The sequence below is a fragment of the Tenrec ecaudatus genome, chromosome 6 (genome assembly GCF_050624435.1).
Source record: "Tenrec ecaudatus isolate mTenEca1 chromosome 6, mTenEca1.hap1, whole genome shotgun sequence".
In the NCBI taxonomy this organism is placed as follows: domain Eukaryota; kingdom Metazoa; phylum Chordata; class Mammalia; order Afrosoricida; family Tenrecidae; genus Tenrec; species Tenrec ecaudatus.
In genome coordinates, this window is record NC_134535.1 from 123,939,964 (window position 1) to 123,966,241 (window position 26,278).

At 42.4% G+C, this 26,278-nt stretch overlaps 1 protein-coding gene across 1 annotated transcript in view; it reads left to right on the forward strand.

The window, feature by feature from the left end:
• The window catches only part of A2M (alpha-2-macroglobulin), a 64,033-nt gene that overhangs the window by 20,744 nt on the left and 17,011 nt on the right, over positions 1–26,278 (forward strand). Inside the window, exons 12-23 of the mRNA XM_075553359.1 lie at positions 3,998–4,225; positions 4,449–4,512; positions 5,975–6,117; positions 6,989–7,138; positions 10,221–10,382; positions 11,728–11,836; positions 13,118–13,135; positions 14,820–14,931; positions 15,825–16,053; positions 16,744–16,870; positions 17,522–17,643; positions 19,994–20,045. Coding sequence (XP_075409474.1) covers positions 3,998–4,225; positions 4,449–4,512; positions 5,975–6,117; positions 6,989–7,138; positions 10,221–10,382; positions 11,728–11,836; positions 13,118–13,135; positions 14,820–14,931; positions 15,825–16,053; positions 16,744–16,870; positions 17,522–17,643; positions 19,994–20,045 — 1,516 coding nt within the window. The remainder of the gene's footprint in view (positions 1–3,997; positions 4,226–4,448; positions 4,513–5,974; positions 6,118–6,988; positions 7,139–10,220; positions 10,383–11,727; positions 11,837–13,117; positions 13,136–14,819; positions 14,932–15,824; positions 16,054–16,743; positions 16,871–17,521; positions 17,644–19,993; positions 20,046–26,278) is intronic.

A 26,278-nucleotide genomic window follows, 5' to 3' on the forward strand; every position in this document is an offset into this window, starting at 1 on the left:
CTCTTCTGTTTTCATGTGTGCATCTATTGCTATCAGCCTTCCTCTGATAACAGCTTTTTCTCTGTCCCAAAGTTTTGGCATGCTGGACTCTAATTCTGGTTGGTTTCTAAAAATTTCCTAATTTTGTCTCTGATGTGGGCCAATGCTCACTCATTTACAGTAGAGAGTTACTCATTTCCCAATTGTTTGCCCTTGTTTTCTTTGTCATTCCTTTGTTAATTTCTAGCCTTTGCGCATATTGGTCTCCGAGGGAAGTCTGAGTGATTGTCATGTGCTTAAATTTATACGGATTCAAATTGTGCCATAGCGTATGGTCTGTCTTTGAATATGTGCCATGCGGTGTTCAGAAGAATGTGATTTCTTTTGCTTTTAAGTAGAGAACTCTGAAAATATCTTTCAGGTCAAGTCGCCTAATTATAATTTAGTTCTGTAGCTTTTGTGGTGGGTGTTTGTCTATGTCCCTTCTTATCAGTACATTGTGTGTGTGTGTGTGTTGGGGGGGGGTTCCTTCCTGCCTTCTTTTCACCATTCAGCCAATGCTATCTTGGGGGCTGTTTTCAATGTGTTGTCCTTTGGTGGAGTTGCTCTATGTGGTGGTCTCCTACATGTGTTTGATGAGTGTTGTTCTTCTGCCCATTCTGAGTAGGTAAAAAAAAAAATTGTAGAGCTGGGTTTCTTTTAATGTATTCTTTGAGTTGCTCTTTGTCTGGGAAGACTCTTACTTCTCCGTCTATCTTGATAGATAACATGGCTGGGTAGAATGCTTTTGGGTTTGAATTTTCTTTCAACTTTTGGAGTATGTTATTCCACTCCCTCTTCTTCATGGTGTCCGCTGATAGGCCTGAGCATATTCTTATTTGGGTACCTTTGTAAGTGACTGATTTTTTTTCACCTAACTGTTCTTATGATTTTCTCCCTTTCCTCAAAATTGGGTAGTATAACTATTTCACTCTTTGGAAAATTCCTCTTGGGATTCAGTCTAGCTGTTGCCCTTTTGACCTACTGGATGATTGCCTGGTTTTTATTCATTAAGCTGGGGAAGTTTTCCCCTAAGAATTTCTTTGCTTTTTTTCTGTTGACTTCTTCATTGTGTCTTGTTCCGATAGTCCTATTATTCTAAGTTGTTATTCTTCATAGCATCAGACAGAACAGTTCTCAAGTTTTCGTCAGCTTCTCTGATTATCTTGTTTGACTGTCTTTCCCATTTTTCGAAGTCTGCCTGGTTATCCTTAAGATCACTAGTACGAATCTCTGCTTCTAGTCTGTTGCAGAAGTCTGTGAATTTGTTATTTGCCTTTGTTACCTCATCCTTTAAATCTTGATTTTTCCTTTGGTGTGTGGCCTTCATCTCCTCTATCATTTCATCCTTTTTCAGTATTGCTTCCCTCATATCCTGTGTGACTTCCAGCAGCATTCTGAAGAGTTCTTTCTGTGGCAGATCAACACCTGCTGCTTCACTTCCTCTGGCTTTACCTTTCTTTTCTCCTGACTGTCCATTCAGGTTGTTGAGGCAGTTTGCTGTGTGCATGTTGATTTATAGTAGCTCAGAGCCATTTGCCTAGGGAATCAAAGATCCTTGGACACTCTCTTTGGGACCTTGGTAGGAATGCTTCTGCAGGCTGCCTCTAGCCAACAGTCCTGGAGGGTTGAGCTATGGTTTTGTCCCTCTTGGATTTCTCTCTAACCCTAGTTTACTGTGTTGCTTTGAGGACAGGTTAGATAGCCCACTCGAGGGACACTGGCCGGTCAGTTGCAGGCTGTGAGGATAGTCCTATGTAGGCTGATTGGGCAAGAAACGGTTGCAGTTTGGTGGAAAGCATCAGAGGGAGGCCTCAGGCGGTAGATTAAGGTGGATTGAGGTTGGCAGTGGTCAGCAGACCATGGTGCTGGTCCAGGGAGAGCTGATGGTGTAGCCATGGGTTTAGGGGTGGCTTGATGTAGACACCACAAGGCCTGGGGCAATGCATTAGAGGTAGAACCCATTTTTTCCTTTGGCTGCAGTTTTCAGCTCCGGTTGGTTTTCTATTTTATTATCAGAAAGCTCTGTAGGGTGTGCTCAGGGGACCTGTTATCTGCCAGTTTTGTTGTGTTAAAGCTATGTTAAAGGAATCAGGTTTCTAGTAGCTTACGTTCAAAGTTACACAAAGGAACACAACCTCTGATTGAAAGTGGTTTTTTTCTTTTCTTTTTATAATGGACTTGTAGGGTGGCCTGGTATCTGAGCTGTGCCATGATGTATCCCAGGGAAGGAGGACCAGATTAGAGAAGTGGGTTTGGGGCCCACTGGGTCTGTATTGCCCCAGCTGCCTTCCTGTGTCACTCCCAGCTGCCTCCTGCACAGCCTGGGGATCTTCACTCTACCACAGGGGCTCAATATCCTAGGGCAGTAGTTCTCAAGCTATGGATCATGATCCTTTGGGGGTCGATTGACCCTTTCCCAGGGGTGGGCCAATTCATAACAGTAGCAAAATTACAGTTATGAAGTAGCAACAAAAGTAGTTTTATGGTTGGAGGGTCACCACAACATGAGGAACTGTATTAAAGGGTCACAGGATTAGGAAGGTTGAGAATCAATGACCTAGGGGTTCTCCAATTTCAGCAAATTAGTGTCTAATTATCAGTTGTTACCTAGACTGGCAGGCAGGGAGCTGAGCAGAGGGGAAAGGGGGATGGCTGATGCAGTTGCTCTGTTCCTGGCTGGGGAGAAGAGATGCAAAACCTTTCAATGTAGGAGTGGGAGGCTTGCAGAGAGAAGGCCTCCAGTGTGAGTCCTTGTGGCTAGTTCTTGGAGGCTCTCCAAGAGCTCGAGATTATGGCCACCTTTAGACTGCAGTCTGGGGAAACTGCTGCTTACTGTGGTTCTCAGATCTTGGGCACAGAAAGGGGTGGTAGATACTGTCCCGCTGGACCTGGTGAGGGATTATTGGAGCCCATGGGCAGACACAGTGAACCTACAGCATATTAGTGAATCCTTGAATCACTCTAAGGGTGAAAATCATGGGGTAAGGTCTGATCTGCAAACCCTAATACATTTGATCTCTCTTTCTGGCACCCTGCCTCTCACTATTGACCTCCTTACCTCTCAATTTTCCAACTAACAGCAGGAGCACTGGATGGGTGATTCTACCTGGACGCCATCTTAGAACCTCTCCAATGTTCACTCATTTATTCAATCAATGAACTTAATCACCTTTTATGTATAAGACATTTTACTATTCCTGGCAGTGAAAATGTTGTTTTTTAATTTTCTCTTTTCTTGAATATATATAATTTGCTAAAGCATGTATAGAGACAGAAACAACATATTTTGCTGGCATAATGAGTCACGCATGCTACAGGGGAATGTGTAGGTGAGGTAAGCGGAAGCTTGGAAAGAGATAAAGTATAACTTCTCCATGGAAATGTATCCCAATATGACATTTGAGTCTCGAGGGTCCAGAATCACAGGAACTGTTAGCAATAATTGGCCCACTATGGCCCAGGAGATGTAGACTTCATCTTATTCCCCAAGTCAACTCTATGAGCTAAAGCTGCTTACAGAGATTTTCTCAGACCTTAAAGGAATATTACATTTCTTTCTAAAACTCACTTGAGATGGCCCATTGTAAAACAAACTGTTACTATCTGAGGATCAATTCTTCATTTTCTGGAGATTACTTAATCTTCTCAGTGAGATTTCCTAGTTGCAGTGTTTTGGGCTGCCTAAGTAAAGTAGCCAAAGAAACATCAAGCAAGCTAATCGGAGCAAAGGATGCCTTGTTTATGCTCCTCAGAAAAATAAATACCAACATCAGGACTCTCTGCAGGAAAACCCACAAATCATGCTTGTTTCTAATATTGACCAAAAATAAAGTTCCCCTTTCTCTCACTTGTAACTTTCACACAAAATATTTCTAGCTACTCTAAAGTAATACAGTAAATTGTTGTCATTTTGTGAGAACATTGATTCTGCGCGCCATATAATCTGTACAGTAATATTGCTTTTCTGATGCATTAGGCCAAACTCAAGGATGATGCTACCTGCTATGGCTACCAATGGCTGTCGGAAGAAAACGAAGAAGCATACCACACTGCTTATCAAATATTCTCCCTAAGCAAGAGCTATGTGTACCTTGAGCCCGTTGCTCATTCACTGCCCTGTGGGCAAACGAATAACCTCCAGGCACATTATATCCTGAATGGACAAGTCCTAAAGGATCTGAAGGCGCTCGTCTTCTATTACCTGGTGAGGAGGGAGACTCAACTTCAGACAAGAGCTCTCTGTGGGGCAAGAGATTATAAAATCCTTTAGACATGATCACTTATCCACATTCCCTTTGAAAGTTTGACTACTCTTGGGCTCATTATTGCCAGCAGGAGCTCTAAACAAACACGCAAAATAGAGGGCCAGACTTGGGGTAAAACCTCTGTCAATCAAACTGAATGCCTTTTTATATCCTTTTATGCAGATTATGGCTAAGGGAGGCATTGTCCGAACTGGAACTCATACGCTGCCGGTAGAAGATGGAGACAGTGAGTGTTCCCATAGTCTCCGCATTCCTTTCCCACCGGGCACACATTCAGCCCCAGCGTGAGGAAATACAAGGAATAGTTTCCAAATGAGAGAATCCCCATTTCACCCAAATAAAGGGAAAGTTGATGGGAGTGGCGGTTGGGAGGGGGGACCTAATATTTCTCTTTTTTTCACCCATTATAAAATATTTTCTTTTTTTCTTCAGGTTATTTGAAATGTTCGTGTTATTTTTTAATCTATACTGCTTCCAAATCTTAGGTCATATGCTCTTTCTTAAAATGAAAGAGATTTAAGATTTTTTTTCAGAGAAGGAAAAGTAAAATTTGGGAATGATTTTGCCGGACCACATAGCTTTCTGGTCTTTTTTCTTTCCTTTGAATATAGTTTTGGCTTATGAAGAATGAAGAGTTTATGCCATTGAATTGGTGATCTCTGTGGATATGGAACAATATAAAGCTATGATAGTTTCATCTAGTCAAATACAGGTTAAAAGGCAACTTATTAGAAAACTGTCAATGAGCTACTCTTTATTGCTCCTTGATAGTATAACACAGAAGCGCCACATGGTCTTTTTAAAGCTTAACACAATCACTAAAACTTTATGTAGGCATCAAAAATAGCTCAATAGGTTGGATGAAAAACTGACAGAACAGTGAGTCTAAGTCAGTGGTGATGGAACAATTCAGAGAAGAATGATGAGACTGTGCACACAACTTGAAGAATGTAATCATTGTCACTGACTTATACACATAGAAATTGTTTAAATGGAATGTGGCTGTGTGTCTTGTCTTTCTACCAGAATAAGCATAAATAAGTAGGCTACTTCTCAAAGAGCTTAATAATCTTTTCAGGGAGAAAAGAATAGAACAGTGGTTAATCGAAGGTTAGAGGAAACATAGCTGAATATGATACAATATTACATGCCACACCTTCAGGTTTCTTGTTTGGGTTTTTGGTTTTTTTCCCTTCTCTAGTGGAAAACCCTGAGTGGTGCTCACAGTTAACATTCCACCTGAAAAGTTGGTAGTTCAAAGTCACCCAGAATTCCCTCAAAAGACAGGCTTAATCATTTGTTCCTGAAAGTTCACAGCCTTAAAAACCCCAAGAAGTAGTTTGCCTCTGCACACATGGGATTGCCCTGTGTCAGAATCGACTCAACAGCAACAAGGTCTGACACGGACTGGTAGCCAAGCACATGTCTCCCCAACCTTAAATAGCAATCACTACCACTCAAAGCGGGAGAGAATTCTGTAAACAGTTAAGGAGTGAAGAGCCTGCTTTGATAAAGTTGTCTTAGAGCTAGTCATTCATTTGTGACATCTACTGTTTAATTGCTATTGCCTCAACAAGCAGGAACTGTCATTAATCAGTCAAGGCTTCTGAAATGGCTTTGTGCAAGAGACTCACTTCATTTCAGTGCTGGGAGATGTCTAACCCATGCTCTCGTTCTCTCTGCTCCAGTGAACGGCCAGTTTTCTGTGTCAGTCTCTGTGGAGCCAGACATTGCTCCCATCGCTCGATTGCTTCTCTATACCATTTTACCTAACGGAGAAGTGGTTGGGGATTCTGCATCATATGAGGTTGAAAACTGCCTGGCCAACAAGGTGTGTGCTTTTACATCAGTAAATTTTCAACACTTAAAACTCGACGTGATTATTGACATCTATTATTTTGTATGCATAAGCATCGAGACCAAAAGAGTTCCATGAATTCCCCCGATTCACTCAGCAAAATCATGGCAGAGTCACAGTGAGAATCCATGCCACTTGACTCCTAATGCAAAATCTTCGTGGAGGCAGCATGATCTTTCATCACATTCAGTTCAGAGCACCTGGTTTCCTTCTTCTGTGAAGAAATGTTGGGGGATAGATAAGCAAGCTTTTAAGACTACTGAAAAGCCCAGAGGAAAATACAAGAGCATCTAGAACCACTTAGTCATATTCTATCTGCAGTTAATGAGCACCTCACCATATATTATAGTAAAAAAGTAGAGATCTCATATTAATCATTTATAACTATACTGGCCCACCTGATTGATGAGATTCAGAGTAAAGTTTTGCATGTGGCTTGCTCATTAAGCCTCAAAACAAAACAAAACCAAAAAACTCTCACTGCTATTGAGTCAATGATGACTCATAACAACCCTAGAGAGTAAGGTAGAACTGCCCCTATGGCATCCCAAGACTCATTAGGGTGAATATCCTGTCTTTCTTCCATGCATCTGCAGGTGGTTTCAAACTGCTGACATCGTGGCAGTCCAATGCCTAAGCACTAGGGCACCGGGGCTCCTTCTTGAAGTCTAGATAGATGGAAAGGGCGAAAGCATCTCAAGGCTACTGTGGTGTCAACCAGCACAAACTCAAAGACAGGCATGCATTAACGTACATCACTCAGAATTCGAGGGTGCACACATGGTTAAATAAGGAAATGTGGTGGGGTTTTTGTTTGTTTCCGCCATTCTCCCCCATTGCCTAGGTGGATTTGAGCTTCCACCCAGCACAAAGCCTTCCGGCCTCACACACTCAGTTGCGAGTTGCGGCGTCTCCTCGGTCCCTCTGTGCCCTCCGTGCGGTGGACCAGAGCGTGCTACTCCTGAAGCCCGAGGCTGAACTCTCCACGTCCTCGGTAAGTGCTTGTCAATCTCGGGTTTCAACATAGGGCCATGCATGGGGCTCCGACAAACAAGAACTAGGAGGAGTCCTCCAAAAATCCATGGGAAAGTATAATTAAGAGGCAATTACATTTTTCCACAGACTTTTTGAAACTGCCTCATACCTATATTACTACATCTGAAAGTCAAACCTGTTGCCACAGAGTTGACTTGGTGTCATGGTAACCCAATGTGCCTCGAAGTAGAACTTCTTCTATAGGGTTTGTAAGGCTGTGACCTTTCAGAGCAGACCGTCAGGTCTTCCAAGATACCTAGGGATGGGTTCAAACTACCAACCTTTATGGCTGGTCGTTAGCACTTGCTCCCCCAAAGACATATCTGAGTAGGATTAAAAATATAAACACAACCCATTCCGTCTATTCCTGCTCATGATATTTTCTCGGCTGCGGTGTCTGTGGAAGCACATTCCCAAACCATGGTACCACGAAGTGGGTTCAAAGCACCAAGTTTTAGATTACCATAGGAACACCAGCCATTTCGCACCACCAGGCAAGTCCTGCATGGGACAGCCCACGGCCATCAAGAAAATTCCAACTCACAGGGACCTTCCAGGAAAGAGGAGAGCTGCTCTTTAGGGATTCCGAAACTGCGAATCTTTATAGGAGCAATCAGTCTCATCTTTCTCTTGCAGAGTGACTGGTGGGGGGAAGGGGAGATTGTTGTTGTTTTTCCTTTTCAAATCATTTTATTGGGGGCTCGTACAACTCTTATCACAATCCATACATCAATTGAATCGGGCCTGTTTGTCCATATGTTGCCCTCATTCTCTTCTAGACATTTACTTTCTATTGAGCCCTGGGTACCAGCTCTTTTTTTTCCCTCCCTCCTCCCCTGACCCGGACTAGTGGTTTTGAACCACCAACCTCGCAGTTAGCAGCCGAGTGCTTAACCAAGAGCACCACCAGGGATCCTTTTGTGTAAGATAAACTCTCCAAAACCAAACGCACTGCCATCAAGTTGATGTTGACTCATATCAATGCTATAGGACAGGCTAGAACTGCCCCTGCACATTTTCATAACTGTAAAACTCTTTACAGCAGTATAAAGCCCCCTCTTCTACCCACAGAGCAGCTGGAGGCTTCAAACTTCTGACCTTTCTACTAGCAGCCCAGTGCATAACCACTATGCCACCAGGGCTCCTAGGATCTGTTAATATTATATTTACTTAGGCCTTGATACTTTTTAGCTTTTTCTTTTTTCTTTTTGCATACTTAATATTTATTTTTCTTTCTTTTTTTAAAACATTTTATTAGGGACTCATACAACTCTTATCACAATCCATACATATACGTACATCGATTGTATAAAGCACATCTGTACATTCTTTGTCCTAATCATTTTCAAAGCATTTGCTCTCCACTTAAGCCCTTTGCATCAAGTCCTCTTTTCCCCCCTCCCTCTCCGCTGCCCCCTCCCTCATGAGCCCTTGATAATTTATAAATTATTATTTTGTCATATCTTTCCCTATCCAGCATCTCCCTTCACCCCCATTTCTGTTGTCCATCCCCCAGGGAGGAGGTCACATGTAGATCCTTATAATTGGTTCCCCCTTTCCAACCCACTCTCCCTCTACCCTCCCAGTATCACCCCTCACACCCCTGGTCCTGAAAGTATCATCCACCCTGGATTCCCTGTGCCTCCAGCTCCTATCTGCACCAGTGTACAACTTTTTAGCTTTTTAATATGTACTTTTTTCTATGAGGTCTATGTGAAACGTGCCTTATGGGCTAGATATACATGTAGGAAAGTCAAAAAGTATTGCTATAAATCATAGAAAACTTGATTAAACAAAAATATTTAAGTGTAAAGCTGTTGATCCTCAACAGAGCCAACACCTAGGTCTATGTACTTCCTAAGCCACCCTGAAAATATTCTGTATTCTTACATTCACACCACAGTGAATCACATTTCTTTGACATATTTTTGAGTTTGATGAGCAAAGACAAATCTGAAGGGGTGAGATCAAAATTGTAGAGTGAATAGGATGAGGTTTCCCAAAGAAATTCTCATAGGACAGCCTTCGTGCCCTCAATGAATGAGCAAGTTCATTGTCTTCACGGGAAAAAAAAATTCCTCAGCGCAATGTCCCTGTTGTTATTTTTCTCTCATCAATGAAATTTTCCATTTTCTTAAAACTTCTTCATAATAAGCTCCTCGTGATTGTCCTGTGTCATTCAAAAAACTCTATCAAGTTTACTATTTGGGGATCCCAAAAAAACAGTCGTCACCACCTTCTGATTTGAGCTCTCCTCCTTGAATTCACCTGGCCCAACAGATCTTCTCAGAAGGGATCTGTTTTGGTCCAATCACTATTTTGATTGGACCTTTAATTTAGGTACCCTTCAGAGACTGAGGCAAGCGTATTACTAAGGGTGTGTCACTTATCTACAGCCATCCATGGATCAAAGAAGCATGTTGGAACACTCTGTGTTTGGGGAAAGCCCATGCATGTGTGAATGGAGCCCTGTTGGCATAACTTCTTTACTTACTCGCGTATGGTGTTTGAACAATACCGATATCCGTAAGGTTTTCACTGGCCAATTTTTCAGTACATTGCTAGGTTCATCTTCCTAGTTTTTTTTTTCCTTTTGGTCTGTGAGCTACCAGGGAAGCTGTCCACATGTGTCACCTTGCTGGTATTTGAAATACCTGTGGCATAGTTTACAGCATCACCACATCTTCCAAGGCACCAGATGTCTATAACCAGATGTCTATAACCAGATGTCTATAACAAACTTACAGGCAGCCGATCTCAGAAGACCTCAATCTCTCAATGAATAAAGTTTTATTCCTTTCTACTATTAGTCAGAAATGTCAAAAATAGTCTGATACTTGAATACTTAGATGGAATATTTTCTACCTAAAATTATCTAACATCTTTACATGGAAACACTATTTGGAGAAAATTATCTATAACTTCTCTAAATTATCCCACTAATAAGAACACACATACAATGAAAGCGCTTATTCTTCTTTTCTCCTTGTACTTAAAAAAAACAATTAAGTTTTTTCCTTTGGCCCTTTGCCTTTGTAAAGATTTATAACCTGCTACCAGTTAAGGACCTCACTGGCTTCCCCGAGGGTGTGAACCAGGAAGATGATAGAGATTGTGTCCAACGTCAAAGCGTCTATATTGATGGAGTCATGTATTCTCCGGTAGCAAACCCAAATACAAAAGATATGTACAGCTTTCTACAGGTAAATGCCTATATTACAGATGGTAAGTTCATCGTGTTAGTAAAAAATTGGCAATATTGAAAAGTATTCATTATTTGAATGTCTTCATGGCATAATTGTGAGTACAGGGGCCTAGAGAAGTCACGTGATGGCACCAAGGTTACTAATAGCGACAGAGCCAAGGCTGGAGATATTTGCTACTCAAATATATTGAAATTGCTTGTGCTATCAGAGAAACTTACTGTGCAAACCGTTTAAAGAACAAAATGAAATGCCTCTTTGATTAATATGATCACGGAGAGTTTGCTATCGGAGCTGAGGCAGCTGTACCAGGAGCAGCGCATAAGGGGCCACAGCCGGTAATGCAGTGTCAGCTGTGGCCCTAGGCCCTCAATGGGTCCCACCTGGCCCACATCCCCCAAGCCTGGCCTCGAACCCCTTCCCCTGGCACCAACCTCACTGCCGCTGCCTCTCAAGACGGCTCTAGAGAGAATCCACAAGGAATTGAATGACCTGCCCCAGGCTCCCTCAGCAGGTCATGTTGGAGCTGCTTTCTTCCATTGGCAAGCTTCAGTAATGGAGCCAAACGTCAGTCCCCAGCAGGGTGGATCTTTTTGTCTTGACAATTCATCTCCCCGCAGATTGCCCCCTAAGGTTGCATTTCCGACAAGAATTCGCCATCCAAGTCGTAACAGGAAAGGCAGCATTGGTCCGGGCACAGTGGCCTCTGGCACTATTTCTAAACTACTCTTGTCCATCTGGTGTCTCTTGTGTGATCCCAATCCAGGCGATCCTTTAGTGCCCGAGATTGCTCAGATAGATCTACAAACCGACAGAAAGGTATAACAGAATAGCGTGGGAATGGACTCGGAAGTATGCAATGTAATGAAAGAAATCATTGGATCACGTCTACAAAGAATAATAGGGAACTCTGAAAGGGACGCCCTTTTGATTTCCATTTGACTGCTGTCCCTGAGCGTACCCCTCGTCCCCTGAATTCAGGTTGACCTGGTTTACCAGATACAGCAGCGCTGCGTGTTGTGTATACTTGGAACAACAAACTAGAGATATTTACTCCTGTAGCTAAAAGCTTTATTTTTTGAACTGCTTAAGCCTATCTGGATGTTAGGGTGAAAACATATATGATGGAAATACTTGTGTATTTAAAGACTCGGTCACTTCTCTGGAGCTTGTACATTCAAGAATGATTAATCTGTAATAAATAGATTACTATAGTCATTACATTAGAAATAAGTTTAATATAAAACTAAGTGGGTTATGTTTGTTAAACTCAGTGAAAAGAGATATGTGTCTATATATGTTTTATAGTGTTTATGTACTGATTAGGTAATAATGTCATTTACAGGCTATGGGTTTAAAGGTATTCACCAACACAAAGATTCATAAACCAAAAATATGCTCAGAGCCTAACCAGTATGAAGTGAGGACATCTCAGAGACTATACGCTGCTCCAGGTAAAATAATGAAAATAATGTAAAATGAATTACCTAATATTAATTCAAGTAAAATATTTTCTAATTAAATGTGGCATGATGAACAAAGAAGGGTTTGTCTTTCAACTATATGAAGGAGCTCGGGTTAACTCATAGCAAAACAAGTCCAGTTCGTGCGATTGCGCCGAGGACACCCACATGTGCATGCGTAGACAGAGCTGGAGAAAATGCAAAGCAGGTAGTACGGCCGGCTGTAAGAAACATGCAGACCAGAATTTTTTTAATAATTCTGATGTGGGTTGTAGGAAAGTCGTTTAAAAAGACACGCATTTGATCAATGGAAATGTCCAATGGAAGTATAGACGTGAAGAGAGCCCTTCCAGGCACAAGACCAGAGGGAGCAAGGTTGTTCACAAGGCAGCAGCACGCGCTTGACAATGAACTCCAAAGAAGCTCTTCAACTTCCCGTCGTATGTGCACTTCGAGACCCTTCAAGTGACGCCATCAGCCCATCAGTAAACACACTTGTCCCAGGGCTTGACAACAGGAAAGTTATTTTTGGCAGAGCCCATGATTAACAACAGTGAACAAGAGAAGTTTGTATTCATCAGTGATTCAGATGTCCATAGCAATAGAGAGGAAGAAGCCACTTCAGGAATGGGAAACATCAGAGTGAAGAGAGAACAGAGCTAAGCTGTTTGGGGCAAGAGGGAAAGGGGGAGGTCAGTCTTGATGTCTTTCCTATGAATACAAATATAGTCATAAGCAAGTAGATAATGAAGGCCAAATGTACCACTTGTCTTCATTCAAAATATTAAACCAAGTTTGTAGACAATACAAAACTGAACTTACTAAGGAATTTTGAGAAAGTAAATGGTTTTTTTTTTTAATCATTAAATTTAATGAATGGAGAAAAAAGGAAAAGCACCCTACAAGGAGAAGAGAATTAAAATGCATTATTGTGGGAGGTGACCATTTCTGACACAGATAAAAAGGATTCCGCTACAGTCTAGAAATGGTGGAAAGAATTAGGCCTGCCAGTGAAAAGTATATTGATAGCGAAGGGAAGGGGGAGACATTATGATCAAGAAAGGAAAATGGGTTGATTGCAGAAGAATTCTAAGAGAGAATGAAGCCAAAATATGTTGCAGTATGATTAAAAAATATCTGTCTGGAGGAATTGAGTAAGGTTGCCGTGATGGCCAGTATTAAATAGTGAATGGCCTCATTAGATGTGTGATGCTTCATTTACTGAGAATAAGGACAGCAAACTGAACATCTCTCCCGTTAGGAATTTTAAAGTAAAAGATGCAATTGGAAGTTGAATTCTGAAGAGAACAGCGGACATGTGAGAAGTGAGCTCCAGTGTGCAATTCCCAGACAAGGGACCACAGAAGAAACCTGGTTAAAGGAGGGAGGGGGAAAGCATTATGAAAACATGGCCCTCTAGCAAATGTTTTGTAAGTTATTTCTTAAAAACACAAGGCAGTGAGTGGTGTGAGGTATTCATAAAAATATTACTATGAGTTTTCAGCCAATTGTTTAAGCACAGCTATAATGTAAAAATAAATTATATTAAAGTTATAAGTAGTTAGATATTAAAAGCAAAGGTAATACTAATCCCAAACTCTTCACTTCCTAATTACAACATTTACCTATCAGCTGTGTTCTTCAGATTATGTGTAACTATTATATATAGCTGTAAGGTGAAAATACTATATAATGGCAGGCTACTGGGCATTTCTTCCAACTCTATATTCAGTAATATATCAGTAGCTTGAAATAGGCTGTGATAGGAGTATTTACATCAAATCAGCAAATGTTTCATATCAAGCTTTGAATTACTGTTGATTTCTATACTTCTAAAAATCAGTAAAAATTAACATACATTAAATTAAATACATTGCGTCTGTAGCTATTAATTACATTGTGAATAGCGCACACACCAAACAAAAAAGAGGAAATACTCCTCCCCAAATTCAAAAATTATAAATCAATTCAGTCAAGTCACCACTCACTCCATTGACAAATGAAGAAACACTGGTATAGATCTTCGTTGTTTCACTATCTTCTTACACATTAATGGAAATAAAAACTTCAACTTGAATCATACATTCAGAAAATGTTAATGTGGTAAACATTTTTTTACATGCATACTTAAGCACAATCAGCCAATATTCATTTTGGAAAGATACTTATTGTCAATGATGTAAGGTATTTCTCTGATGAACGGGGTAGTAATCAAACATTTATTTGTAGTCTGGTTTTGTCAAATCATGGTTGAATTGCAATTAGTTGGCTGCAGATGAAAGTGTTTGTCCGAAATGAAGAATAGCATCCAATGCAAATCAACCAGCTATATGGAAGTTACTAAAAAAATTAAATATTTTATCTTATGTCTACCATATGTGCTATAAATACTCGATAGCAATAATATTTATAGGAAAAGCAAATATCAAGGCATAGCTTATATATATGCAGGACGTGGTTGTTAAACATTTACCAGCACACCCTTACCAAAAGGTGCTCTTCAGGCAGAATATGGAATCCGGTCTTTTTTCTGATCTTGAATTCTTCCACTCTGACAGTTACCCAACGCTCCTGTCGTGTGTCTGTGCTCCACCAGAGAACTACACAAAATCAAAAGTTGACTCCTGTCTGCCTTCCTAGCCCATGCGATAGCGCTGTCTCCACAGCACTATGTGCAGTAACCATGCGGGCCCCCTTTCTTCCCCCAAGAACCTTCCCACCTCTGCGTCTGGCTATTCCCTCCTGTGATTGTCTATCCCTTTGCTCCCTCCTAACTTGGTCTACTGCTTCAGCAAAAATAGCTCCTCATGAAGACCACCTTATCCAAGTGTGCTCTCCTCCTGGTGCCTCTCTCTTTCAACATCCCATTTATTCCTTTTGTAGTCCTTCCTGCCAACTCTAATTTGATTTTTCTTTATATTTCCCCCCCTGTCTTCTTCCCTACTTGGCATAGAAGGCGTCTATGAAATGCGAGGAAGCCAAAACTTTATGGACATGGAAGAGGTCACAGCAGTTTCAGAGTCTTACAAAGAGATCGTGCGAACCTATTTCCCTGAGACGTGGATCTGGGAGTTGGTGGTAGTAAAGTAAGTAATTTCTATCACACCAGGGGGCTTCAAAAAGTTCATGGGAAAATGGAATTGAAAAATAATAGAACTTTTCCATGAACTTTTTGGAACCTCCTCATTCAATGATAGAAACCCTCACAAATTTCAGTTCTTACCTAATTTTTCAGTATTATCCACATACTTTTATTAAATATTTGCTGTTAAACCCAGAAAAGGTTTAACAAAAATGCTGCTGTTAATTAATCTAATTGTATCTGTGCTAAGAAATTTCACACAAATGAAGATATTAAGCCTTCCCAAAAATGATATATGGATTAAATATAACAATGCATTACATGGATTAACACTGATAAGGAGCTGTTACCAGCAATTTGAGGTTAAACGGAATTAGTGAGGCCAACTACACAAGTTGTAGTAGAACTGAACATTGTAAATATATCCTCAGTGAAACAGTATTTAAAATAATTTTAAAACAATTTCAAATTAGAGATTTGGTGTGTAACTATTTTGTCTATTATAGATTATAACTACAACTCCATATCTATAGGAGATGTGGACTTAAAAGAGTTCGAATAAAAATACATATTTCCCAATCTTAATTCTTGATTATACTCCCCACTATTCATACTTTTTCTAAGTCAGTGGTTCTCAACCTTCCTAATGCTGTGACCCTTTCATACAGTTCCGCATGTTGTGGTGGACTCCCCCCCCCCCAACCATAAAATTATTTTTGTTGCTACATCATCACTGTAATTTTGCTACTGTTAGCAAAGGGGTCGTGACCCACAGGTTGAGAACCATTGTTTTAAGTGGCTCCAAGACTTGCCAGTAGGATCATCTGTTGTTCTTTTCCTAGAGTAATGGCTAGTTAATTGCCTGCTTACTGTTCTTTTCATTGCCATCCTCCCCAGTTCATTAGGTGTGGCTGACGTGGATGTAACAGTCCCTGATACCATCACCGAGTGGAAGGCCGGGGCCCTCTGCCTGTCCAATGACACTGGTCTTGGTCTCTCTCGTTCCGCCACTCTCCAAGCCTTCCAGCCTTTGTTTGTGGATCTCACGATGCCCTACTCTGTGGTCCGTGGAGAGGCCTTCACGCTCAAGGCCACTGTCTTAAACTACCTGTCCAAATGCATCCGGGTAAGGACCTCTTTCCTAAATTGAACACAAGGAACAGCTCCTCGAAAAATCACATTCCCAGTAAAATGGACAAGCTCCTGCGGACCGATGTGTTTACCAGAAGAATCCTGCCAGAGAAGCATTTATAGGTTATATAACTAACCTGCAGCTAATGATATCCCCCAACTACCAGCTTGCAGCCTAACACAAGTTCCAATCCTCGTTCATTATGGAGTTTATATATTATGAGGGCTTATAATGTGGGCATAAAATACCAGGACTCCTCATTCCCATGACTAAGATTCTCCAAGGTTTTAACCTCTACATTTCACATACTTAATTTTTCATATAACACTCATTATATGAAACTTTATTCAGAATTTGTGTTTCTGTGCAAAACTGGTGTCCAGCTCATGTACTAGGAGAGTTGAGGACACAACAAATTCCAGGCCAAGAATGTAGAGCTGCCACAGGCAACATGCCAGTTACCATCCCTCTCCTCGGGTCCCAGCGCATGAGAGCAGTTACTCCCAAACACCACGATTTAGGTATCAGACCCAGTTATAAACTACTTGGTCTTCGCTTACATCATCTTCCATATGAGGCCCTGAAAACTGATGGGATCCTTCAACATGGTTCACTTCCAGCCCGTGCTCCCCCCAGTCTCCTTCTCCCTGATTCCCTTTTCTCTCTGTCCCTCATGTGTTTCAGGTCCAGATGCATCTGGAAGACTCTCCCAAATTCCTAGCTGTCCCGGTGGAGAAGCAGCAAACATCTCACTGCATCTGTGCAAATGGGCGTCAAACTGTGTCCTGGGAAGTAACACCGAAGTCATTAGGTGAGGGTCACGCCGCTAGGCAGTTCTCTGCTTCAGGATTACACAACTCCGCAGTAGCTTGATAGCCAGTCCTGCTCACTCTTAGGCAGAGAACCCACATAGGAGGATATTCTCTTTGCCTTTCACGCTAAGGTGTCTAAAAGGACAACCCACCTCCCTTGCCTCCACCTCTACATTGGAGTCTCAGAATCATTATCCTCTCATTTATGCTGTTTCCATTCCTGATCCTATGGGTTTATAGAGGGAGAAATAGTTACATAAGGGCTTCTGTTTCCTGGAAAGGTTAAAGACTGATACAAAATGTTTGACATCACTCCTAGTGCTGAAAGGTGCTGACTGTCCCACTACGGTTACCTCTCTGAGCCAGACCATCGCTGGGGTCAAGTTTACTTTAGTGCCATCTGTCTCCCCCTCCCCCCTCCCCATGAATGATATACTGAGGAACACAACAAACCACTCCTAGGCCCTGACCTCTTCTTCTTAGTAATCCTCACAAATGATGAAAGATGGTAATAAATTTTCAGTTTTTTCTAACAAGAAAAATGGTTACAGAACATTGAGCATTGGGGTCATGCAGTACGAGGGAGATGGTGTTCATCTCTGTTGGTCCTTCCCACTCACCCTTTCCATTCCCACCCCACCCACCCCCAGGAAATATGAATTTCACTGTCAGCGCCGAGGCACTGGATTCTCAAGAGTTGTGTGGCTCTGAGAAGACTATAGTTCCGACAGAGGGAAAGAAAGACACTGTCATCAAGCCCCTGCTGGTCGAAGTAAGTCCGCCCAATTGCTGGCAATTTTTTTTTTAAAGGCAAACCCAATGGGTTCCAAATTTTAAGTAAGACATAAGTTTAAATCATTGGGTTGTTGGATATTTTACATGATGGCATTGTTACTGGATCTCTCTCCCTTTTAGCTTTCTGTCACCTCTCTTGTCTATCAGCTGACCTCCTTCCTATTTCTTATGCTTATAGAATTTGTCCATACAAGAGATTCAAAAATTCTTCTCCTCACCAGCAAGAAAACTATGGATCCTCTCTTAGGGAGAAAATCGAATTTGACTTTCATTTCTCTGACATCAAGCTCTAAGAATCAGTTGCAATCGATCTCAAACCATTTCGTTCCACCAGCTATGCAGGCAGCTCTTCTTTTTCTGATCCTAACACCCAGAGGCAGCCCAGCGCTCATCAGTTAAGGGCGCACTCCTCCAGACTGCTAAGTTTGCCAGGACTTCTTACATCACATGCAGGCTGGAGAGTCCCATCAACACCCTCACTTATGACCTACTAACTACGAACTCCGGGGTTTTCCACGACCTCTTTTGGATGTCAACTATAAAGTTGGGGTGAACGGGGCTTCCCTCACTGCTGGCCTGCTGGCTCCCACTACTCCCTAGAGCTCAATAATTCACAAGATTACTCACAAAACTCAAGAAGAGCTACATTGGCAAACTTTAATTATAGCACAAAGAGTACCAGTAACGAGATACAAAGGGCCCCCAGTGCTCCCATGTGCTCAGAAGGTGCATGCAGCTCCTTTGTGTCGTGATGACTTCCACCAACCAGGAAATCCAAGGGACTTCTGGATCCAGGACTTCAGTAGAGCCTAGATGAAAAAAATCATGATCCCTCTCTCCTCCTGAGGTTAACTCAGAGTAGCTAGTAGTCTTGTCTAGCCTGGACCCCAAAGCCATCTCATTAGCATACATCCTCAGTCATTAGTCCTTGAGGCCTCCAAACCAAGCCACGCTCCCTGTCATTGAGTGAACGCTGACTCATGGTGCCCCTGTTGGACAGGGAAGAACTGCCCCTTTAAGTTTCTGAGACTGTAACTTCTTTCTTTTTTCAAATAGTTTAATTGGCACATTATCCACATATCATACAATTCAGTCGTTCAATCATATCAAGGAGAGCTATACAATCTTTACCACAATCAATTTTAGAACATTTCCTCTTGCTTGTAATCACTGACCTCTGGCTACCACGCGTGAAAGAGGAAGAGTTTTTGCTTAGAGAACATCGCGTTTATGATTATGGTGGTGGAACAATTTGGGGAGGGATATCAATAATGCTTATACAACACGAAGAGGACAATCCATGGCTCTGAGTGATACATGTAGAAGTTGTTGAATTGGAGACTGTTTTGTTGTGTATATTATGTCAAAACTGGAAAAAACTACACGAATAACAATGACTGTAACTCTTATATAAACCATGTTCTTTTTTACCTGCAACAACTCAAAATTGGATGAAAAAGGAAAGCAAATGATGATAAGATGTTGATTTTGAATATTTATGACATTATGAATATTTATGGCCAAACATTTATTTACCTCACCACCAATGTGATGGCTGGACCTGCTTCACCCTGGGGAGGTGTACGATGTTAGCTGGCATTGACAACCCTGTGGGCCTTATGCAGCCCTTCCCTGTCCCTCCCGGCCCCCCAAGGAAACCGTCCAAACTCACTACTAGCAAGTCAAGTCTGACTCATAGCAACTCTATAGGACAGGGTAAGAACTGCCCGTGTGGGTTTTTGAGACAGTAGTTCATTTTTGGTTGTTTTTTTAATTATTTTATTGGGAGCTCATACAACTCTTATCACAATCCATACATCCATCCATTGTGTCAAGCACATTTGTACATTTGTAATAGTAGAAAGCTCTCTCTTTCTCCTGGGGAGCACCCTGGTGGCTTCCATGTGATGACTTTGAGATTGGTAGCCCAAAATGAAACCACACGCTACCAAGTCTCTCCCCCCCTACTCTAACCCTAGACTAATGTTCTCCCTGCAATAAATGCAAATGAGCATTTGCATTATATTTTTTTTAATATAAGGGAGCTTAAGCCAGGTTTGGGAAAAAATGACTGTAATTCTTTACAGGAGGAGAAAGCCTTGTCTTTCCCTGGGAGCAACTAGTGGTTTTGAACTAAAGACCTTGCAGATCATAGACCAATACATATCCACTATGCCACTGGGGTTCCTATAGACAACAAAGACACCTCTGTTACTCAGGAAATTTCAAAGTGTAGACTTATCAGTTGTTTAGCCCACACCTGTCAGCACACATGTCCTAAATGCTCAGTCCATTCTTACCTCTACCTTTTCTTCTTCTACCCCAAGCCTGAAGGAATTAAGATGGAAACAACATTCAACACCCTGCTTTGTCCATCAGGTAAGATTAAGCCATAATTCAAATATCAAGACTGAAATTTGTATAGCATTTCAAGCTCAACAAGCTTTCATGTGAGGAGACTTCAAAAGGTTCATAGGAAAGTTCTATTCGCCTTTATTCCATTTTCCACAAACATTTGAATCCCTCCTCATATATTGCTTCTAGTCTTTCCTTGAAGCATCATACATGCGTTTATCAAATGAAAAAATTGGGTGTTAATGAAGCAAGAAATTTAATTAGAAGAATATCTTTAGCCCCTACATCCTGTCACCACCCAGTTATCAATGTGTAGTGCTATGGCGGCTTGAATGTCACTATGATGCTAGAAACTCTACCAACAGGCCCACCCTTGTGGACAATTGTAGCAAAGCTCCCAGTCTAAGAAAAACTATAAGGAAAGGCTTGGTGTTCTGCTTCCAGAAAGGCTCCAAGGCAAACCCTCGGATCCTGTACGACTCTAAGCAGCACACCGAAGATTTCTTTCTGTGGCCTGCTTCTTCTAGGATCTCACTAGGTTGGGGTCCTCCTCAGACATTGCATTTTGTTTCTCTTGCTTTTTTGTAGCAGCTGCAGATGTGGGTTGGTGTTTGGGTGAAGCTCGGCACCATGTTGTTGGGAGTCCAGGAGCTGTGGGCTTTCTTTCTCAGGGGGTACTAGGAATGACTCGAAGGACTACCTGGAATCACCTGCACTGCACTTCAAGCTGCCTCTCTCTCTCTCTCTGTCTCTCTGTCTCTGTCTCTGTCTCTGTCTCTCTCTCTCTCTCTCTCTCTCTCTCACTCATTCACTCACTCACTCACTCACTAATTGGGCTGACTCTCTCCTTAGACAACCGGAGCTATCTATTTGGAGGGCGATGTGGGTGGCCCCTTCAGGCAGGGTGGACCTGGCGATCCGGGTAGCAAGGGTGGTGGGGTGCAGGCTGATCACCCACAGTGGGTGGGGGGGGCATTCATGGGCTGTAGCAGGGGAGGGAGCTACTCAAGGGACCTGTACCCAGACCAGACACAGGCTCTGATCATAAGCAGTAGCGCCAGGTCGGTCACAAGCAGCAAGGGTGGCACTGGGCAAGCCGATCAGCTCAGGTTGACCAGTGTTCACGGGAATCTGGGCAAGGAGGCTTATGGGGCATACATATTTAGTTGGTAAGTTGGTGGAGAACTGGTATGGTCAAGGTGCAAGAAGCAGGTTCTAGATGTTGTGGTGGTTGGGGTGCATGATGGGGATGTTAAATCTACCGGGGTCCCCCATCGCCCCTGTAAATGGTGAAAGGGAGAGTGCAGACCTTACATGATTTGTGTTTAAAACAGAAGGCCCCTTTATACTAGGTTGCTACACATCTCCGCATTCTCCTCCCCTTACGTACAATCCCACAGTAGATACAGATTATTGTTGTGGGTGCCCCCATGAGGCAGGCTTCAGTTCATAAGGTTCAGAGTAGGGTCAGTGGGACCTACCTTTCCAGGGACAGAGAAGGTCGCTGAGTAATCCTGACATGATGTGATGTGTCCCAATTCCCACGGCAGAGAAAGGAACCCTGTGTTTGTCTTCTCAGAAGGTAACACGAATAGGAATAACAACTATCTGGAGCGAGTTTGCCCGCTGGAGGCCGGCTCTCTCCCTGGAAGGCTGTGATTTTACTTGATGGATTTAAAGGAGGCTGTGTGTTGCTGAAACAGGTGCCAGAGGTTATTTGGGTTTGTGGTAAAGAAGTAGCCGAGCTGGTGGATTATACAGGGGCAGTTGCTGGTCCCCCACAAAACATCACAGGTCCGGTGGGCACAATTGTACAGCGATAATAAGTAACGATTACAGTGAAGGCAAAGAGAGCATGAGAGATAGAAGAGAGATTGAAGTAATGGAGTCAGACACAATTCACGGTAGCATGCTCACCTTGTCCCCGATTGGTGGTCCTCATGGAGAGAACCCGAGAGCAAGAGCAGGAAAGCCCCAACTTTATTGCTAACCAAGGGTTTTCACTCCCGAGGGGGCTGTGAATACAGGTAACCACACGTTACAGGAAGGGGCAGTACAATATGCATACACATCATAGGAAGGGGATATACGATAGGCATGAGTGTGACAGGAAGGGGATGAGCCAGGGGTGTGCACATAGGAATGGGAGGGACTAGATGTGACAAGATGGGCAGACAATGGATATGACAAGATGGGCAGACCCTCGATTCATGATGGCGGCTTAACCTTGGTCACCCTTGAGTGGGCTTGATGTCTCTGGGGTCTCCTACAAGGAAATAGTCAACTACTATCCTTATCAGAAGGGAGTGGGCCCTACTTGTTGTGGGATAAACAGTGGTGTCTGCTTGCTCTAGATGGCTGATAGCCCTTAGGGAGAATAACCCCTGACCTACTTCTATTGACCTCTAAGTGTATAGTCATTTGCCACATGTTGCAGCTATGTTGGACATATATTTGGGGGAGACAACTAGGGAGAAATCTTTCTGTATCCCACAGGCAGTGTTTGGTGTGTGATGTTTTAGGGTGTCAGAGAGGGATGAGATATAGGTGAGGAGGATGTGTTGGTGTCTGGTATGGCTACAAGAGCTGTCTTCTTGTGCATGATTAGTTATCCTGAGAGAATGTACCTCTGGTAATGCAGGTCAGAGAGGATGGGGACGGGGTTGGTGAGGATGGCCAACTGGGGGTAGGGGGATGGGGATCTAGTCCTGTTGCCTAAGTAGCCTGGTTGGGTGGGGGGGCATGTAGTGTAGCAATGTCTACTCAACAGGTGAGTTTTTTAGTGGAAGGCTGGTTCACTGACTTACTCTGTGTGGTCTTTTCATCGGTCTTTCAAAACCTCATTGTCAAGCTGAAAACAAATTTAAAAGGAAAAAAATACAGCATAGTATTAAAGATCATGCTCTTTGTTGCAGTATTCTTCAAGGCATATTGAATGGCCTATTGGAGGAATATTGTAATAACCATCCATAAGGAGTCTGCTAAGAATCTGGGTTTCTCTCACGGCATGGACGCCAGCTGCTGCAGCAGCGTTTAATTTGAGGAGTCAAATTGAACTTTGATGGAATGTTGTTAGGTCCACCAGCTGTGGCTATCGGTCTCTGCCGCAGGTAGATGCCCTAGAGCAGCGGTTCTCAACCTGTGGGTCGCGACCCGGTTAGGGTTGAACAACCCCTTCACAGGGGTCGCCCGATTCATAACAGTAACAAAATGACAGTGATGAAGTAGCAACGAAAATAATTGTATGGTGTGAGGGTCACCACCACATGAGGAACTGTAAGAAAGGGTCGCGGCAGGAGGAAGGTTGAGAACCACTGTCCTAGAGCCTCTCCGATGGCAGCAAGGTCGAGTTTAACTACATGTCAGTACCCACTCCGGCAGGCCACTCGTGGAGCTGGGGGCAAGGTGACAGACCCTGCAGCCTCTCAGTTTCTGGGCAGGGAGAGGAGGTGCCAAGGCGGCAAATGCGTGAGTGGAGAGGGGAGCAGAGCGGGGACTCCAGAGTTAGCCCTGGTGGCTACTTTTCAGAGGCTCTCCATGGGCCTGAATTGTATGCCCACCCTAGGACAGCAGTCCGGGGAAATTGCAGGACGTTATCAGGTCTCCGATCTCTGGCGCAGGAGTGGGGGCGACTGCCATACCCCGGGACCTAGTGAGGGCTGAGGGGAACACACACCCACCACCGCACCGCACCGGGCAGGCCTGTGACCTAGGAGCGCCAGAGCAAGTCCTGGAATGGATCCGTGGGTGAAAATTGCAAGGGGAGATCTGAGCCACAGACACTAGTTCTCTAGGATGCTATTTCTAGCTCCTGGCCTCCCACTATTGGCCTCCTTACCTCTCAATGTTCTGATCTAGCAACAGGAGCACAGGGCAGGTGCCCTACCTAGACTCCATCTTCCTTCCCACCCCTTCATGTGTCTTTAGCTAATGTCAAGTACTTTGATTACTTACCAAGGGATATAAAAACACATTCTTATCCCCATAATAAATATAAAATAATAACAGATGAGGAGCTGATGCCAGGAGCCCAAGTAGAAAGAAAATGTTTTGAAAAGAAGACAACATATGGACAGATATATTTGACAAAATGGATATATGTATGGATTGTGATAAGAGGTGTAAGAGCCCCCAATAAAACAAAAACTTCAAAGACTACTAATAATAATGGGAACAAATAATAAATTTACAAAAACTCACTATTACCTGTGTGATTAAAAAACAGAGCAGAATATTAAATAATGGTCGCCTTGTTGTAATATTTTCAAGGCATATTGAGTGGCCTATTGAAGGAATACAGTAATGTCCATCCATAAGGAGTCTGCTAAGACTCTGAGTTTCTCTCACGGCCTGGTTCCCAGCAGCCGCAGCAGCGTTTAAGGAGTCAAACTGAACTCTGATTGAGTGTTGGAAAGTCTTACCAGAGTTGTTATGCAGGTCATCAGAAGCAAACGGCTAATAATGTAAAAAATATAATCCCCATCATATGGATGAGGGGATTCACACATTCATGAGGAAATGGGATTAATGATAAAGGTATTTCTTCCACCACTTTTTTAACTTCCCTCATATTCGGGGGAGGGGGGGTTAATTTGGGACTGGTAACTCCAAGGTCAGTGGTTCAAAACCACCAGCCACTCTAAAGGAGAAAGACAAAACTCTCTGCTTCCACAGAGATGTTCAGTCTCAGAAACCCTCTGCAGGTCCACCAGGCAGCAGAATCAACGAGATGTCCATGGGGGCTAATGATCTTCCATATGCCTTTAGCAATCACATGTGGAAGCGAATCTGTTTGTGTGGGTGGTCACATAAATGGCATATGATATTTATTTAAATTAGCAGCCCTCTTAGAATCTCCCTGTTTCATGATAGATCGATGTAATTTCTTTTCATCACTAAATAAGATTCCATATTTTCAATATACCACAGTTCTGCTTTGATTTTTAGACATTTCTATATTGGTTTCCTCTGTGTTTAGTAAAATTAAAAAAATAATAGCTTCCCTGTGTATGCAGGCAATTACAGCTAGGATAGATACCAAAATGAAAAATTACTGAGTAACAAGCAGTATGCTTAGTCTTCATTTTAATAGAAATAATTTTTAAAAATCTCTTTACTATCTAAGCCAGTGGTTCTCAACCTTCCTAATGCCACAACCCTTTAGTACAGTTCCTCATGTGTGGTGACCCCCAACCAGAAAATTATTTTTGTTACTACTTCATAACTTTAATTTTGCTACCTGTTATGAATCGGGTGACCCCTGTGAAAGGGTCATTTGACCCCAAAGGGATCGCAGCCCACAGATTGAGAACTGCTGACGTAAGTGAATTTCTCTTTCCATCAGTATTCATTTCCCTACATGGGCCCCATCGTTTGTTACTTCAAGATTTTTAATGTTTGCCCAAAATGTACATGAAATGAATATTCGTTTTAATTTGTTTTTTCTTAATCACAAAGGAGAATGAGATTATTTTTATATGTTTATACATTCCTTTCTTATCCTTTGCCAATTCAAGTGTGTAGAAGGTTTTCTTTTGCTCACTGATTTATAAGAGCTGGCTTTTTTATCTGTTAAATACGTTGCAAATATTTTCTTGCACTTAATCATTTGTCATTTAAGTTTGTGTCTGTTTTCTTACAAAAGTTGTAATATTCATTTTATGAAAAAGGGATGCATTATGAAGATAAACACTATAATTATCTTTTTCATTTTCATGAGATTCATTAAAATTTAAAATGGCAATAGATGTGCTCATTAGCAACATTTATTTTATTTCTTTTTTTAATACTTCATTGTATTGGGGGCTCTTACACTCTTATAACAATACATGCAATCCATGTATCGAGCACATTTGTACACATGTTGCCATCATCGTTTTCAAAGCATTTTCTTTCTACTTGAGCCCTTGGGATCAATTCCCCCCCCCCCCCCGCCCTTTTTTTCTCCTTCCCCAACCTCTCACCCTGGTGAACCCTTGCTAAATTATAAATTATTGTTATTTTCATAACTTACACCATCCACTGTCTTCCTTCACCCACATTTCTGTTGTTCATCTCCCTGGGGGTGAGGGAGGTTAATACATTGATCATTGTGATTGGCTCCCCTTTCTCAACTTTCTCCCCCGATTTCCCCCCTCCCCTGACCCTCATGGTATTGCTACTCCCATTACTGTTCCTGAGGGGTTTATCTGTCCTGGATTCCGTGTGTCTAGAGCTCTTATCCATCCCAGTCTATATTCTATGGTCTAGAAGGATTT